This window comes from Thermobia domestica, chromosome 4, assembly GCF_964235325.1.
Source record: "Thermobia domestica chromosome 4, izTheDome1.hap1.1, whole genome shotgun sequence".
NCBI lineage: Eukaryota > Metazoa > Arthropoda > Insecta > Zygentoma > Lepismatidae > Thermobia > Thermobia domestica.
In genome coordinates this window covers 11,490,992-11,509,738 of record NC_137457.1, presented here as the reverse complement: position 1 = coordinate 11,509,738, position 18,747 = coordinate 11,490,992, and the positions used below count along the sequence as shown (strand labels likewise).

Here is an 18,747-nt window from a genome sequence, read left to right as displayed (position 1 = left end):
AGCATGATCTTTAATGGTCCATATCTCCAAAATAATGGCACCTACCAATTTCAAGTGCTCTCTTACAATCTCTATAAAAATTGTTGCGGAAGTACCGCAAGATTGTGAAACTTTGATATTTGCATGGGGATCACACTGGTTCCTAAGTAAACTCTTGTCCCGACTACGGAAGGTTAAATAGTTTTGAAGCTACCGACTTGTAAAGTTGATTTTTTTCGGCAGCTTATAAATCCGAAAGAAAAAATTTGTGCACTCAGATTGGTGTGTACCTTTTATCTTATCTTGATGTCAGGAATAAGCTCTCAAACGGTGTTTGAAACACCTGTATATATATATATTGTTATGACCCACGTGGAGTTGTATACTAGCAATTCTTCACGCCTATGTTCATAAACATCGCTACATGGTTTTGCGAGAGGATACTACACACCATGTGGATCCACTACGACCTGCAGACGACGGACTTCTAGCTCCTTCCTCGAAGCAGACGACTACAACGAAGCAGAAGCGCCACCTCCAACTAGGGACCTCTATAATTTTGATGGCCGACAGCGGACCTGCACCAGTTCTCTGGTGTCCTTCCTACTGTTTGTTATGAGGAACATTATGAGGCACTTTAGCGCAGGATTCTACAATCTGCTACAGGATACTTGGCTATCCTTTCAAGCAGCTTAGCCTGCTACGGGGTCTGTCTCGTATTCTAACATCAACCGCTTAGCCTGCTACGAAGTCTGCGGTCACCTAACCAACCATCTGCTTACCACGGAGCATTGGGACTCTAACGCCACTCTGAATATCCTGCTACAGGGCTTTGTGGAGATTCTGTCTGCCACCACATGGTCCCGGCAAGTGAACATTGTGGTGGACAAACACCTTATGCGTGGGTTTTCTCTGGGTTCCCGTTCCCTCCCACTTTCTTCGTTCCACCATTTCATTCATCTATCATCATCGTCTCCTTTATCCTAATCGGCGTAAGCGTGGGACGTTAAACTCAAAAATTTCTTTTTCCATTCCAGACGCTCCATAGTTAATAAAAAATCCTCTTTTCCAATTCGCCTTTGTGTAGTAAGCAGTAATAGTTACTTATAAAATATTTTAGAATTATATAAATTTGTTGATGTTTGTTTTTATCGGATACTTTCACGTGTCATCATTATTCAACTTTTCATTATGTATAGTTTATGTTAAACATTTTCTTGCTCTTGTTGTGACAGAGAATAGTCTAGGCGCCGAAAGCTTTTATAGAGAAGAAATATAAAGAACATCTTTTAATATATTTAAACTAGAAATAAGTATGGTAAACACGATATAAACAAACACAATGAAAACAAAAACATACTAACCTCTTCCATGTGTTCGTCATAATAATCCGTTAGGAGTACTTGTTGCACATTCTGTTTCTGACGTAATATGAAGTGTTTGAGTATTCGGTCATGTGTTTGTCTGAATAATCCGTCCTTTGCTAAATGCATGATATTTTTTACGTTGAAGCTCGACCATGGACCTACACGGCATGAGTTGTCCCTATTCATCTAAGAAAACTTTGGATTCTATAGTATATCAGTGATTTTCGATTAGTTTTACATGTCACCACTTTTTACCCCAAACCCAGTTTGGTACAAGAAGTATCTTATCTACCTAGATTTAATTTTCATATCTTAGCTCATCAGCGTACAAAGTTTGGTTGAAATTGTTCCAGGCGTTCCAGTGTTATTCTGAAATATTTCAGTATAAAACTGTGAAATTTTTTAAAAGACATTACACAATTAAGAACAAGTCATATTCCAAAAATTACATATGCTAGCGGTTGATGAATAACAATATCAGTGGTATGAGAAATTTATTGTATAGATCAATATTTGGATTACTCTAAATATTATACACTAAGGCATAGACTATTTTCAGTTTTACAAACTTTTCAACAGCTTTACTTGAACATGGTCATAACATAGTGTATAGTAAGTGTTATATTAGAATAATTTGTATTTGTGCTGGGAAGGGACTGTGACATATAAGTTAAAAGACCTACTCACTGTATGAATTCTATATGCAAAACGAACTACTAGTTCATCATCAGTTATTGTTTAGTTAGACATAACTCTATGCATAATATGATTATGAGCAAGCCTAAAATCGGGAAGATTAAGAACAATGCAAATACGTACAGCTATTAGATTTAAGTAATAAAATAAAAATATAAAATTGTTCAAAAATTAAACATGAAAGTGCAAATGTATCCGAAATATTTGTTGGCCTAGTTTTCAATATTTTCAAATTGCTATTAAATTTAGCTATATGTCATAAATGAAAAGAAAATCAATAAATAAAAATGTCCAGCCGTTTATTCTACCTTTGAAACGATCCTACATGTTAAATCTGTTTATTTTGATAGTTATTGTTGCAAATATATTTTGTAAATTCAATGAAGTTACTCATTACTTTTTTCAGTTTTTTTTCTATAATAAACACTTCCTATAAATAATCTAACACTTCCTATATATAATACACTACCTATAAATAGTCTACAATATTGTTATCGTAAAATGAAATACATCTTTCCAAAGATAGAACATTATTTGGTGAATATCATTGAGTTCATATAATTACATGCCTGAACGAAAATTCTTCACTTTTTTGTACTATAAAATTGACGAAGACAGTAACTTTTAAGGTACTAATAACGCGAGGTTTGAATCAAAATACGAACCTTAGTAATTCGGTTAAAAAGACATCATTCACTGTGGATTACTGCATATAAAGACCTATAATTATCGTTAACTTTCAAATTCTATTTTTAATTATCTCCCACTTAATATTTTAACAATTGAACATATTTTCTATAAACATATATTTAAGCATTTTCTACAGATTACTTGCATACCCTTGATATAAAATATGTTTGTAGTTATTCCTATTGGCATTAACTTTACGGGGTGATATACATTGAAATATATTGTTCCCACGCTTTGATAAATTATTGAAATGTTATGCACAAATAATATTCGAATAAAATAAAGAACTATGTGTACATTCCAGAGTTTATAAAAGCACTACATATTATAAGTCATATAAATATTTTTGTTCTATATATAATTAAAAAATTATGTTCTTGGCAAACATGAAAAAATTGTAAGTTGGTAGACGATTTAGAAAATTCTCCTCAAATATTTAGTAAAATATTTTAATTTATTGAACATTTGAAAAGGTTTCAACCTAACAAAATGTTGTAGTTCGTATTTTATAGGTGCACAGAAGAGAATATAAATGCAATTAATATATTATGGATTTAGGAAATACAAATGTTAAGTGAAAACACAATGAAGTAAATATTCACATGCTTTTCATGTAATGAATAATTTGCGCCAAATTTGCTAAAGTAAATGGATGTTATTCCAACGTTACGGAGAAATACACTACGAATTAATATGCTGAACAAGTTTCTTGTTGGATGTCAACACAGGTGATTTATGTGATTTTGAGAGATGTAATATCATAGTTTCGCAGCATTTACTATAGGTAAACATTTTACTTGTATTTGATATTGAAATTGTAAATTATAGTACATATTGATTTCAGAGAGGTTAATATATATTACCATACATATAAAGAGATATAAAGAACAAGATTTATTAATAATAATCTTACCGATTACAAACTTAACAAATTCGTACTATTAACAGGAACATGAAGTTAATATGGAATTGAAACTGAACTCGAAAAGCAGATAGTGCAACCGGAAATGTGGGAATTTTTTCCTAAATACTTGATAATTTATCCATAATGACCTATGTAGATAACATTGATTTATTTCTTCGTGGAAATACATAAACCATGAAAGTAAATCTTCCTCTTGTTGAACTCACCCTAACAAGGTACTGTAAACTACCTAGTTATCTTCTTTCTCACCGATGTTCAGCCAGTTAAATTTTGATTGCAGAAGTATACTCTTGCTTTGCCATCAGAGTTTCACTTACAATACTTACCTCACTGGAAGAATTTTTGTAGTAAATTATATAACTATGTAATGACATCTCCTAACGTTTTTTGAGCTTCTCTTCCATTTGTTGCTAATTTCTTGAATGTTCGTGTTAATAAACGTGAAGTACTGATATTTTTATTCAATGAGATTATTATGCATAACCCTATTCATATAAGAAAGCTTTCAGGGATTTGGAGATTAGTGCACATTAACACATCACGCAAATACACTCCAAAATATTACAATCTACGTTAATTTAAATAATTTGCAATGCATTTATTTCCCATAAGAATTATTTGTTTGGTTGGAGTTTATCGTTTTGTTTTTAAATCAATCCCATATGAGACATTGGGCTTTCACCTGAAATCCAAGTCCTCGTAATGCATTCAAATCTTAAGGATTCTCCACTGAAAGTGAAATCTGACACCTCGTGTGTTAAATATGTATGTAATAGTAAGCAGTTGAACAAGGAGGGAATTTTCGAATTGCAAGTCACTTACCAAAAAAATAATAAATTATTCGGTGTATACAAACATTAATAAATAATAAACACTAGAACTAAGTACACTGCTGTGTGTCTCTCATTCTTACAACAATAATAGAATCATGAAGGAATTAAACTAGAATATGAAAGAGAAATATATTCTCGAGCAATTACTTCCGTAGATATATATATATTTCATTCTGCAAATTTAAAAGGGTAAGAATCAACTATAAATGGTATTTTGTGTCCAAGAGAATAATGGAAATTATGAAATTATTTAGTAAACAAATTGGAGAATTTTATTTTCTGGTGTTGTGTATATATCACAATAATTAAGTAACACATGCTTTTACTATATCACCAATTATATTTCCTTAACTTGATTACAGTCTTAGTTAACCTTTGGTATTATTAATATTCACCAAAAATTGTTCTTGTTTAACCCAGCAACGGTCATTACATTTGAGGGAAAATAATTTAGATGCTAATGATTGGTGTTTTAAGAACATTTCGTCTTGAATAACGATGTTTCCTTCCTAGATCTGGAAACAACTACTCAATCTTAACAAATGATATGTAGTCGTATAACAAACCAATGTTTCTATTAAATTAACATTTTAAAGATACATCTTAATTTGTATTTAATTCATTGTTTTTGTTATTGATATTTCCAGAACATAGCTGCAAACATTTTGTATTTCTCTGTTTACCATAATCAATATAATATCTAATTACATTACCTGTGATAAGGATGTCGAGAAAGATATTGTTAGGTTTGTTTATGGTGCATGCATTCATGTTATCAGCGAAAAACGATAAATGACTATGTTTGTTGGTGCCAAGTACTTCGCAAGTAAAAATCAATTACAATTTTTATATTTCAGACAGTTTTATCGTACCATCACAAGTTAATTTTGGCAATAAGAAAATCCATGGACCTAAACAAACACAATTTCTCCACACCAGTATATTTATTTCGTAGTGCAAACTTCATTAAACTTTCATCAACACATATTTTTGAAATGTAAAACTATTTTAAATGCTTGGTTTGTGTCCTTATTATTTTTAGTGCTCGTTTGGCGATAATCTCAAGAAAATGATTCAATAAAAATATGTGAAGCAACTTATCTCTGTGATCAAAAAAGACACGATCAATAGTTCAAAGTCAAGTCATACTTGTAGCAGACATTGATGAATGCGAATTTTCTTTAACGAAATAGTACATGCTTCTAAAGATTATATTTCCTAAATGACCGCTGGCTACATTTTTAAATGGAAGAACCACCAATATTTTACAGACAATGAAGCCACTGTAAAGCTAATTTATCACAGGAATCACAACTGCCTTTTTGGCAACAGAATATGTAGATGATGTTCCAGATTTTATAAATAATTACATCTTAATTACGTTCTGATATATTACATATATTGAATAAGTATGCTTTTAACGGAAATGATAATCAGGCTTTGTACGACAGTGCCTCTAATTTGATTCTGAGTAATACAAAATTGCCGTCCGAAACATAACCAGACCATAAGAATGCACATTTAGTTTGCCTTCATGCATGACACATGTCTTTAAATGTATTTTATTATGACACTATACAAGCTCATCTATTTACAACCGAATATATTTCAATCTGTTATTTTCACGACAAATTACGCACACTTTTATTAACGTATCTTCATTCCTGTTATCCTTCCTACATTGTCACCTGTAATAAGAGTAATGTATAATTATAAGTATTAATTGTAAGTCTAATACAATTAGTCTGAATATAGTTGAGATCAATTCAATATTACAATTTAGTATAAAAACGTAGATTTTAACCAGCCATGTTATGACGTTGGAAGGAACATTACTATTACAAAACTGGGAGAGAGGAATAGTAGGTAAAATATTGGACAAAAAAGACTGGAGAATGCACTAAAGAAATATTACCAATAAAAGAGTAATCATGAATCTCAGAAACTATAGACATTTCAATCCGCATATTTACTTGCCTGTTGCCATTGCCTTTATCGATACGCAAGTTTCTTAATTCCTCTTGTGGCGTCTGTTTGTGTGGTTTACATAAGAGCCGGGATTTAATGAAAGTGACTGGTAAAGATGATATTATTATAAAGTAATGTTAACATGTTTATGTAAATAATGAACGTAAGCACCATCAACAGTCGTAAGGTTGTTTATTGTTTTCTAGTGAGAGTTTCCATAACATTAGCATTGCTCTTGAAAATATCCAATTGCTATTGGATTTATTGCGAAGTTCCTGTTGTATATGAATTAGGCTTCTTACGAATTTCCTCTCATTCTCATCCAACATTAGAATATCGTCCGGAAGTCTAAGCTCGTGTATATTCTGTCTATGAACAGTTATCCCTATGATGTGAATGTCCTTAATTTCTCTTATTGCTTACTCAGTGTAGAGAATAAAACAAATTATGACAATAAAGATCATCACCTAATCCCTTCTGAATTATTGCTTTTCCTCTTTCACATTCTATCTCAATTGTCGACTTCTATTTTTTGTATAGGCTACATACTATTCTCTGCTCCTTGTAGTTTATATCTGCCTCATCCTGAGTTTTCAATATGTTCTTCCATTATGCATTATCGAACGAATTTTCAATGTCCGAGCTCCTTCGTGACTAAGGGGTTAGCGTACGACTTGGGTTTGATTCGCGATGGGAACTCGTATTGTTCGAATTCCACATTAATCAGTAGTTCCGTCTTATATAGACTCGCTGCTGAAAGAGACATTCAACTCTAAATCATATCAACTCAACTCAGCTTTTTTCAAGGTCCATAAATACTATATATGATGCTCTTCCCACCGGAAATTTTATTCTAGCAATTGTCTTAATAGAAGTATTGCTTTCACCCTTCGTTTTTCTCTATGAATTAAAACTGCTTATAAGCTTGTGATTCTTCTACCACTGATTCCAACAAGCTTATCATTCTGCGATTCTTGCTTTCCTCTGCACCTGCTGTTTGTAGTATTGCCACTAACTTGCTGATATATGTCTCTAGGTGCCAGTTCTTTTTCATAAATCTTGTTAATTAAGTTCGATAATATATTGTAAACTTTCTCTTCGACACTTTGAAAGATTTCAGCTATTTTCTCTTTTACACCGGGAGGATTTCCGTGTCTTAAATCTTGTGATCCTTTGTCGCATTTAGATCTGAGTATGTAGCGTTCACCTGAATCTTCTTCTACTTCCTCCATGTTTGTAATTCTTCTAATTTCTTGACGCATCCACAGAGCCTTTCTAAACATTTATTCCTCCAGTTTTTAATTTATCTCCAGTTTTAGTCATGGGTTGTGGTTACATCATTTCTTTGGTCTGTTTGGTTTGAAGTTCATATTTACTTTTAAAAAAACATAACTACTATTTCTATATTCTTTTAATTTTCTACTTATTCACATTGTTGTTTTATCTGCTTTTTTTTTTTTTTTTTTTTTTGCAAATTTGCAGTAACTAATGATCTGTTTTTTTATTCTTTTATATTGCGCCTTTGCCTCGTTATTATGTATACTCTTCAAGTACCTTCTCTTTTCTACTATGTCCAGAATTGCATTCATTTTCAATTCTTTCCTTGGTATCTTTCATTCGTGACTTAAAACTTGATTTGGGATAGTAAGTAGTCAAGGTATTATGCTTGACTAATCCTTGTTAATTTTCCTTTGTTAGAGCTTATAAAATCTTACATTGTCTTGCTTGCTTAAGTACTTGGATTTATTTTTTTCATTATCTTGTTTGTGTGCAAGAATTGGAAAGAGCTGCGAAATGTGACGAAATGAGCAAGTAGGTTAAATTTATGTAACTGCGCAGGAAACAAAAGGTGTTACGATGGCGGTAGAAAATAAGAATGGGAAGGTAATGAGCGATAGACGTTCGAAGTCGAGCGATAGTCGTACGAAGATAGAAAGTGTATGTTGAGAACCGTATTTGACAGTAGTGATAAACCATGTGGCCTAAATGTCAAAGTAGAAAATGAAGTAGGCGAGGTTGACAAAGGATTTAGTATTCTTTAGGATGAGTTTGAAAAAAAACTATTACTCAGATTAGGAATGGAAAGGACACCGCGATGGATAATAAATGAATTGAATGCATTAAGAGTATGGAAGAAAAGAGCACGAAAGGATTGTTCAGAGTCCCCAATGACATCCATGAAACCCGAGAGTGGCCAAAAGAATTTCTGAAGACGATCATGTTACCGGTGGCTAAGAAATCAATCCCAAAGAGATGTGAGAATTATTGAATTATGAGTCTCATAACGAATGCAGCAAAAAATTTGCTTCAAATTCTGAACATACGGTTATATGGAAGAACACATGAAAAAGTTGAGAAGAAACATTTTGGATTCAGGAGAGGTAAGGGTATAAGAGATGCAACTTGATTATTAAGGGTGATTGGTGAAATGTTTATAGAAAAAGGGAAAGAGATGTATCCCCATTAGGATTCTACTACAGTTGGACAATTTGCCCATACCAACCGGATGCCGCGGTCGGATTGCCAGCGACAGACGCCGGCGTCTTTCAGCAACGCGACGAGTCGTTTTCTTACCGAGCAGTCAGCAAGCAGCCGGAAATAAGCATTATATGCGCCGTCGCCGCCGTCGAAAAGTTGTCTTGCCGAGCAGTCGGCAAACAGCCGTAAAGGTGCAGTAAATGCGCCGGCACCGCCGTATAAAAGAGGCCGGCATAAGAGTCTGCAGAGGGTCGGAGAGAAGCCTTTACGACTGTTTTTCCGACTCTGACGGTCGGCAACAGTTGACAAAGAATCGGCAAAGGGCATTTTATTTTACTATGTTGGACCGTTTGCCGCCTCGGCAAAAGGTTGGTAACTTTGAACAAGTAGATCGTCGTGCCGTCGCGGACGGGTGCCGGCAGCCTCTGTCGGCACGCCACCGTCAACGGTGGCAATCACTCTATGCAACCGCGACTTCCTGATGCGGGTGTAGTATTAATTGATCTAGGAAAGGCTTTTCACCGCATGAGTTGGGAATTGTTATTGGAAGTTCTAAAGAAAGTTGGGTTGGATGACTCGTAAGAAACTTATATATACGAACACACAAATAAGTGTTAGAATAGGGAATGAAATGACAAAAAAGTGTAATTGGATGAGGAATTCGACAAGGATGCATTCCCTCGCGTACATTATTTAACATCTATCTAGAAGAGTTCATGAAAAATAGCCTACAAAGAGAGGACAGCATTTCAGTACAGGGTAGAATGATGAGGTGTATACGAATTACAGATGATACGGCGGTTGTTGCAGAATCTCTAGAGAAAATGAATAGAATGTTACAAAACTTGAGAAAGAGCCTTGAAGAATATGCGATGAAAATAAATGTTAGCAAGACAAAGACGGTCGTGATTAGAAAGGGTCTGTTTCAAATACGGAAGTAGAAGAGGAGAAATCAGAACAGGAGACTAATTTTCGATACCTGAGTAGTAGTGATATGAAATGTGAAAGAAAAATAAAAGCAAGGATAGGCGAAAGAAGACTTTAGGAAGAACAAAATACTATTTTGTGGAACCGTGAATAACGAATTGAGAAAAAAAACTCATAAAATGTTTCGTGTGGAGTATTGTACTGTAAGGGTCAGAAACATGAATATTTCCCATAAGTGATGAAACGTGGCTGTGGAGAAGAACGGAGAACATTAGCTGGGTCAAGCTGAAAACGAATGAAAAGGTAATAGAAAAGGAATTAGAGAAAATCATAATTTTAGATATTATTAAGAAGAGGGAGAAATTCTGGATACGACATTGGACGAAAAATAACTGTGTCATGGGGGAGGTGCTAGAGGGAATGGAGGCAGGAAAGAGAGGGAAAGGAAGAAGGAGCCTACTCTTAATAGCCAATATCAAAACAGAAAATTCGTAACCGAAGACAAAGAAGTTAACGGAAGACCATTGAGCATGGAAGCTTCTTAGTTGCGGCGAGTGGCATTCCAATAATGGCAGAATATCAATAATGATGATAATGATTGCCTCCCTCTCTCTCTCTGTATATATATATATATATATATATATATATATATATATATATATATATATATATATATATATATATATATATATATATATATATATAATCTGCTATTTTTATTTCCTCTAACTTCTAGAAGTTCAACTCAGACTTTGGATTGACTAAATTGAAACCACTGCCCGCAATTGCCATTTGGCAATTTCTGTATTTCTTACTTTAATTTTTGAACTCTGTTTAAACGGATATGGAATTCATTTTGTACCCCTCGGCCTTATTGCGTATTAATCCTGAGCTTATGAGCAAGATACATACTACTACTAGCATGTTCTTGATGTTAAAGCAATGTCGTTCTCCTCTTTCATTGTTCTTTCTGAGTTATACATTGTTGTCCCTTCTGAGCCTTCTCCTACCATCACATTCCAAATCCTTACCAGAGTAAGATTTTCTCTTTCTTGTATGTCTTCCAGGACATTTCAATACCTTCATAAACATGTTCTACTTCTTCATCATGAGCTGTGATTGGCATATATACCTGGATAATAGTCACATCCCAGATTTGACTGCTATGACTGTCGTTGGACATGTATCCTTTTATCGATTATCAATGCAAATCTAATGATGATGTTTCCCGTACCCAGGTCGATAATTCCATAATCATCTGACCAAAATCACCTTGTTCGAAACTCCTTTTGTTTTGCTGATCCTGACTGCATCCAAGTCTCGTTGTTGGGTGACTCTCCTCAGATTTCCTACCTTACCTTTTATTTAGATCTATTGTTTAATTTATATTGCCGGTCTATAGCAAAGCAACTTCTTGTCCCCTTGAAAATTCATTCACCTGAATGCTCTCACAATATTGTGTTCCGAGTTTATTGCTTTACCAATTTAAGAATGTCATTTGCTATTTACATGAACGTGAAAGGTTATCACGCAGCATAGTCACTGATATTATTTTTTCCTTTCACAGAACAATAAAGAGATGGTTGTTACAAAGTGTAGGCCAGATACGCACCATACGGCTTTTTTTGTAATTGTTAATTATGATGATATATGTGTGTATCTATGATTCTACAAGTAGATTTTATAATATCGACCTTCACGTGCAATTGTAATTTCAAAATATTTGCTCAGGTAGTGACTTAGAATAAACTACGGATGAAAGTAGCACCACACAAGTTCTGGAAATCTACTTTCAAACTAATAGTAAACATATTCCGGGTAACTTTCACTGCTCCTGGAGACTTTAATCCGCCATGCCAACATCTGAAATCATTACTGTCAACGAGTAAACGGTCTAAAAATCTTGATTCCTAAGTTGAAACTGACCATTAGTGAAATAAAACCAAATTCAAGATGTTAAGTAGACTGTTACTATTACTTTATATTATTTATTTATTAATTTTCTGAGTTTAATATGTTACAATTATGCATCGAGACTTAAGAAGGTAGTGATAATGAGATGAATAATAATGGTGCAATCAAGAAATTGGGAAGAAACAAGAAAAACTCGAGAGAACTGGAGCACACAGGTTTCCAAACCACAAAGCCCTTTTGCCAGAAGTAAATACTCTACTACTGACTCACCGCGACGTATCATTTCCCTTTAGTTGCTGTTTGTTTCTTGAGGAAATAGTAATAAGGAATCATTATATTATTGTCTTTCTTTTCAAATAAGCTAATCAATTTTAAGTGCGTGTATTTTGAAATATATTCTCATTATTAATGACAATATTGGTCACTCAAGTGTCCAACATGCTAACGAGAATTAATACAGTACTGGCTTAGAAACGGTTCATAAGTACTGAATTTCATTTCTGTACTCCATACCACAAATGACAGAAAATACCGGTGGTACTCTTCACGTATTATTGAAAACTGTAATTACTGTTTTTTTTCTTGTATGAAAGGAAAATAAATCATCAAACAAACTTCAAATACATTAAAATTAATGTCAAAGTAATATAAATAATATTTTCAATATATTGTTTTCCTTTAAGTTTAGTTTTAGCAGCACGGTCGAAAAGACGTGCGCGACCTATCAGTTACGAAACGAGGACTCGACTTCTGAAGGGTTAAACATTTCGGTAGTCATCATTGACTGGTATTTTGAACCGGAAAAGAGGGAAATTATCAACCAGTATGAGTACAATTAAACTATCATCTTGGGATCAAAGCAAACAATTTTCATAACTTATTTAGAAGACATGAAAACAAAATAAAGTTCTGAAAAAAAATAAATACGACGAAGTACGTTTCTTGCTACCACATAATTCGTATAATCATACATATGAATATTTCTACTAACATTAAGTGTTTCGTACCGAGAACGCTTTAGACTATAATAATTTGAAGAACACACAAATTATAAGAACATATGGGTTTTGTTATACTCACGAAAATTACCCATTATCCTGGACAATAAATTGTCATTTCCTGTAATATTTTCAATGGATTATATTGATATAAAATAATAGAATATGGAATATTAGGCCAACTATAGACAAACATACCGACTGTATTGCTAACAGAAATTCTACATTAGTTTATTTTCAAATAAAACAACACATGGTAAGATGGTACGTTTTACATGTGATGGAAAATTGTATTTGTTGCATTCTAAACTTTACCAAGTGCCTTCCTCATAAAAGTTAACTGAAGTAACACTTAGCCTTACAAGATACATTCGCGAAGTGTCCCCCTTGGGATTCGTGTAAAATTGACTTAAATGCAAAGTTCCCCGTAGCCCAATGTGTATTGTACTAATTTTAGCGATCCATACCGGTAATTTTCATACTTATGATCCTTTGTATATACGGAATTCCAACATACAATACTATAATGGGCGAACACAAAGTTATGTTTAGCTTTTAGACATAAGTGAACGTGAATATGAACAAACTGGAACAATCTACCAAGCCAGCACCTTGGATCCGCCATATTAGATTCAATTTTCGGTTTTTCAAACGGAAATAAGAAAGTGATACACCAAATTCATGAAAATGTTGAAAATTCATTGGTGTATCGATATTTACCGAGCTTATACCGTTTGGAAGGTATTTCACGTTAAATTTCACTCACATCACGAATATTGAATCAAACAGTAAGTTGTGCAGGGCAGTATGCACATACGTAATGTTTTACGTAATTTATCATTGACGAAAGATTCTTTGAAGGTACATACACAGAGACACAAACGTCCATACGGAAATGGTAGGTCTTGACCCAAATCTGGTAGTATACGGATTTACATTTATCATTTTTTATGTAATACAATACCTCTTTATTATAGTATAACATGGAAGTAGTAACAATAACACACAGAAAAGTAATAAGAATATGACACCAATATTGTAATGAGTGTGTTTATACCTACAGTATTTTTCCAATTAGAAATTGTTTCGATATGTCGACATTAGAAACGTTAGCGTAGCAGATATTACTCTGGAATGTTTATCTGCGAACTGTCTATAAACATTTAACATGCAATACCTTCCAAACGGTACAAACTACGGTACCAGTAAATTTCCAAGAAAATTGTACATGAATTTTATGTATCACTTGCACTTATTTCCATTTGAGAAACCGAGAATTGAGTGTAATATGGCGGATCCAAGGTGGCGGCTGGGTAGATAACATGTTTCAGAGAAGTAGTACTTGAGTGCTTGATATAATTCGTTTTGCATATGTCCACATTCATGTCCAGTTACACTAAAGAAACTAAAAGCAATTTTGTGTCTGAGAATGATGGTAGTTTATGATTGAATTCGGGATATATAATGGTCCAGAAATATGCAGTTACCGGTCTGGGCCGCTAAACTTATTGCAGTATACATTGGGCGGCGGAATTTGCATTTGAATGAAAATGCATTTCAGTTAGAAAATTCTTGTTCTGTGTGAATTGTGTCTTGAACCTTTGGTGCAAAAATTCTGTAGCAGTCTGTAGCAAATCACCGAGTATCACAATAAATCTATTTACACCATACATTTATTTACTATTCCCATGGATATTAGGACATGATCAAACCGTTCTTCAATACTACAAGCATACTTAAGGATCATAAAGTTCCAAACTAGGAGGTAAATAATAAAAGTGTCAGCGGACTAGTACTTGACAAAAATGTAATTTGCACAATTTACAATGAAGTAAAAACTAGAGCAGACTGAAAACTCTTGCAAATCGACAATTTTTCTTGCTTATGTGATCATTATTTAATATTTTATTTAGTTTTTTTAAATAACGAAACATAATTGTGCTTTTAGAATAAAAATTATTTACGCCAGCTAAAAGCAACGTTCTCACTAAAACGTATTTTTGTAAATTCATCAGAATTTCCAAGACAGTTAGACGTATGAGCCAATACGTCTCTTTGCTCCTAAAAATTGAATGATCTCTTTTGGGACTGAAGAACGTATTGGATGTAACATTGCTCTGGCTCTAAGACCAGTTTGTAAATGGGACATACGTTACTTCCTTTTAGTGCCAAGGAGAAGAGACAGAGTTACGTCGATTTGTCACTAGGTAGGTATTTCAAAATTATATAGATGTATAAAGAAAAACGAAAATCCGATTGTTTGCTTTACGTTCCTCTGGTTCTCACACGTCGATTAAGATGCAATACTAGATAACAATATTTATTTAAATTGAGTTAAGTACCTTTCTCGCTTGTAAAATAAATTATTCAAATACATTATAATAAGAATAATATAAACATTCTTTCATTCCTTTCTGCGTAAGTCAATTTTGCCAATATGGATATGTATATCAAGTTCCACTTTTTAAGAGGAAGTTGTGGATTTTTTCTTCTGACTGATAATAGTTGGTAAATTAAAATTATTCTCTCTTCAAGCGGCGAGTCTAGTTTAAAAGTGTTCTTAAAACTGAAGACGTAAAAACAAACTATAATAATATATATGCTATCTATCATCAAAGCACTGGCCTATTGCTCTTGAGAGGATAGTAAATAAACAGCAAATATACCTAGTATCCTGTTATTAGTTATTGCACTTTGGATCTTTATAATATTGTTTAAATTTGATTAAAAACAAAGTAACTGCTGATTATGGGTTATACCGGACACTTGCAACTTGAATCAGTGAGTGCGCCTCCACACATTACCTACTTCCGTCGGTGGTCGTACGAGAATATGTACACTCATGTCCAAAATTATTGTCGCATGTCTATAAATACGTTGTAGTAGGAGTATAATTTGATAACGAATTCGCCGGGTTCTTCTTATAATATTAGTATGTGTGTAATCGGCAAGGACATGTATGTGGAAAATTTCATGTCAAAAGAGCAGTAAATTAAAACAATAAAACGAAAATAAAATTCTCCTATCCATTTAGCAACATTTTATTTTACTCATTATAATTTTCGTATTTATAATCCTCATCCTATGAAATTTACCACAAATATACATTTCGGGATTATGCACATAGTATCAGTATTATAAGTACCCTGGAAAATCATTATCAAATTATATTCATACAAGATAAGAGTTATAAATATGAGATAATCATTTTGGACATGAGTGTACAACATTTTTACAAGAATTGAACAGTCATATTTAATTAATAAAATTGCTTGTCGTACACTAATATCACAGGAATACAAAAACTGTTATCGGCAACAAAAACTACCTATTTACTAAAGAAAAGTAGCCAAAACTAATTATTAACCATTTTAGCGGAATATTTGTCCAATTTAACCATTTTAGTGGAAGATTTGTCCAATTTAACCATTTCAGTGGAAGATTTGTCCAATTTAACCATTCTAGTGGAAGATTAGTCCAATTTAACAATTTTAGCGGAAGATTTGTCCAATTTACCAATATTCGGGTGCACTTTCTACACTAGATGTTCAAATGGAAAGAATATTTTCAAGGTGGACATCAGTTATCCAAGTATAACTTTCAACTCAGTTAAAGATATTATGTAAAAAAAATTCGTTTTAAATAATGAGTTGCGGGCCTGAATGAAGCTTTCAGTGGGTCGTGGGCGTACCGCACAGTACACTCAACCACAAAATTATCTCCCCCTAAGTACTCTAATTTCATTACTTGGGGTCCAGGACATTTCCAGATGTGAGAACGCCTAGACAGATGCAACCCTACTTACACGTAACTTTTCTCCACACCGACAGCAGTTGGTAGCACTGAGCAACGTTTTTATCCAGGTAAAATTGTAAAAGTAGGTGACTAACAAAACAGTCCTCCATTCTAAGATGAATATCTATGGTTCGGATCGTGTTTTGAAAGAACACCATATATTAATCTCAATATTGATGTGTATGTAGTGTATTATTTCTGTATATTCTGTATGTTTAGAGAAATAAAATACTGAAAACACATGTATCCAAAAATGCTTGAAAGTAGCTGAAAATATCAAATCTAGAACAATTGCTGGAAATAAGTTTGTAAAGGATTGCCTACATTGAGAGACCTTCATTGAAATCTCCTCATTCCAACATCTTTTTCTTTCTGGGGGAGAGATCTTTCTTGTCGCACTGAGTATGTATTGAAATTGAAATATTTGAAAAAGTTTCACACTGGCCGGGATTCGATCCCAGGCCCGCCGAACAGAAGTTTAACACGCTAACCAATTACCTACCGCGTCACTTAAAGTTTTATCTAAACTTTTAGCTAGTAAAAGTCGTTGCATGTAAGACTATACTAACTACTAATGTTCGTATGCGAAGACGTTCCTTATGAGTCGAACAATGACTTACTCGAGATTTCCTTGTTTAACCCAAAAGCAAGTTATATAGCCCTTCGTCAATAAGGAAAATGTCAATAAACATTCTTTAAGTTGAGACTACTTCATCGTTTTTAACTGCACCCGATTTACATTACTACTATTCTTCCTCATCGTAACTTTTAATTTCCAAAGAAAAAGAGCCGGCAGCATTTACGCCAATCCCAAGACTATCAGTATTCGCACGCTACCCTAGCCAGCTGTTTGAAGTTGGTCACGTAAAATGTACAGAAATTCTTGAGCAAGAGAACAGAGCATAACCAACCCCTGCGGGGCTTTTAACCTGTTCCTTCTATTATTATTATTATTATTATTATTATTATTATTATTATTATTATTATTATTATTATTATTATTATTATTATTATTATTATTACTTTTATTACTTACTGTATCCGTATAGTAAAACTGTAAGCTTATTTTAATGAAAAATCGGTTGTGAAAATATAAGAAATCCTTGGGCAAGGTTTGAACCCAGGCCAAAAACTATTTTCATTACTACAACGTTGCCATAGTACACTCGGCTACCAGGGCCTACATAGTGTTGTAAATAAAAAAAAGTTCGTATTTTTTCAGAAATGTATGTTTTTTTTAGAAAAAAAACATTGCCTCTCGTTTTTTTTCTAAATTTCGTTTTTTTTTCAAATAGTCATTTGTAATGTATCTTACGTCTATTTAAGTATGAAATATTTTTATGTAGGTGTAATCACCGTAAAATGCAACATAAATTAAACGCTAGATACTGATACGCTACAAATATTTTACAATTTACATGAATACAATACGTATTAACAATTCTGGTTTCAGCAGTTTTCATCAATATCAACTAAGAAATAAAAGTAGAAATGGAATTTTGTTTTTTCGTGAATGCAGGCCTTTAATAAGTACGAAAATAATGTCACGAACAGTATAAAATTCCAATAACTTGTCTAAAGGTAAAAACTAATACTAATTTGCCTAATAGTATTTTTCTAAATGTCATATATAAATAATTTGTCTACTAGATATATATGATATGCAGTGCCGGCTCTACCACATATGCAGTGGCGTATTTATGATTTTGTTTCGGCAGAGGCTTTGCTAACTTCGGGGGCATTTGCCTGAAAATGTGAAAATTCTGCAAGATATTTCATATACTTTACTATAGTAAGTAAGATTTCGGGGGGGCTTAAGCCCGGAAGCCCCCCTAAATAAGCCACTGTATATATGCAACACGTGCATTTGCGTGGAACGGCAAGCTTGGATGGTCCGGCAAAATCTGTCATAAGTATATTATTTAAATGAAATATTTCTTTTTGAAAACAGACTTCATGATGATGGTAGTTACATTTACTAAGTTGACCTTCTATTTGAATACAACATTCATAAATTATGTTTAGGTTGCATTAGTTTAAGGCCACATGGACAATGCTAAAGCAAATGGTCGAATAAATTCGAGCACATATTGCTTGATTGTTGTCAAATGCAAGAATTCAATTCTCCAATAGTAGTGAATATCTGTTCCATTTAGTAAGTTATCACAGTTTTGATA

General features: G+C 33.3%; 1 protein-coding gene across 8 annotated transcripts in view; it reads right to left on the bottom strand.

The window, feature by feature from the left end:
* Nucleotides 1-1,823: 1,823 nt before the first annotated feature.
* The window catches only part of LOC145683716 (uncharacterized), a 143,880-nt gene continuing 126,956 nt past the window's right edge, over nt 1,824-18,747 (bottom strand). For 6 of the 8 annotated variants that reach the window (XM_081755171.1, XM_081755175.1, XM_081755174.1 and 3 more), the window contains 2 exons: nt 12,858-12,896; nt 1,824-6,178 (listed from right to left, as the gene is read on the bottom strand). In XM_081755171.1, the coding sequence (XP_081611297.1) occupies nt 6,138-6,178; nt 12,858-12,896 (80 nt within the window). In that variant the 3' untranslated portion in view covers nt 1,824-6,137. The remainder of the gene's footprint in view (nt 6,179-12,857; nt 12,897-18,747) is intronic. The other 2 variants (XM_081755172.1, XM_081755177.1) reach the window with 2 other exon arrangements.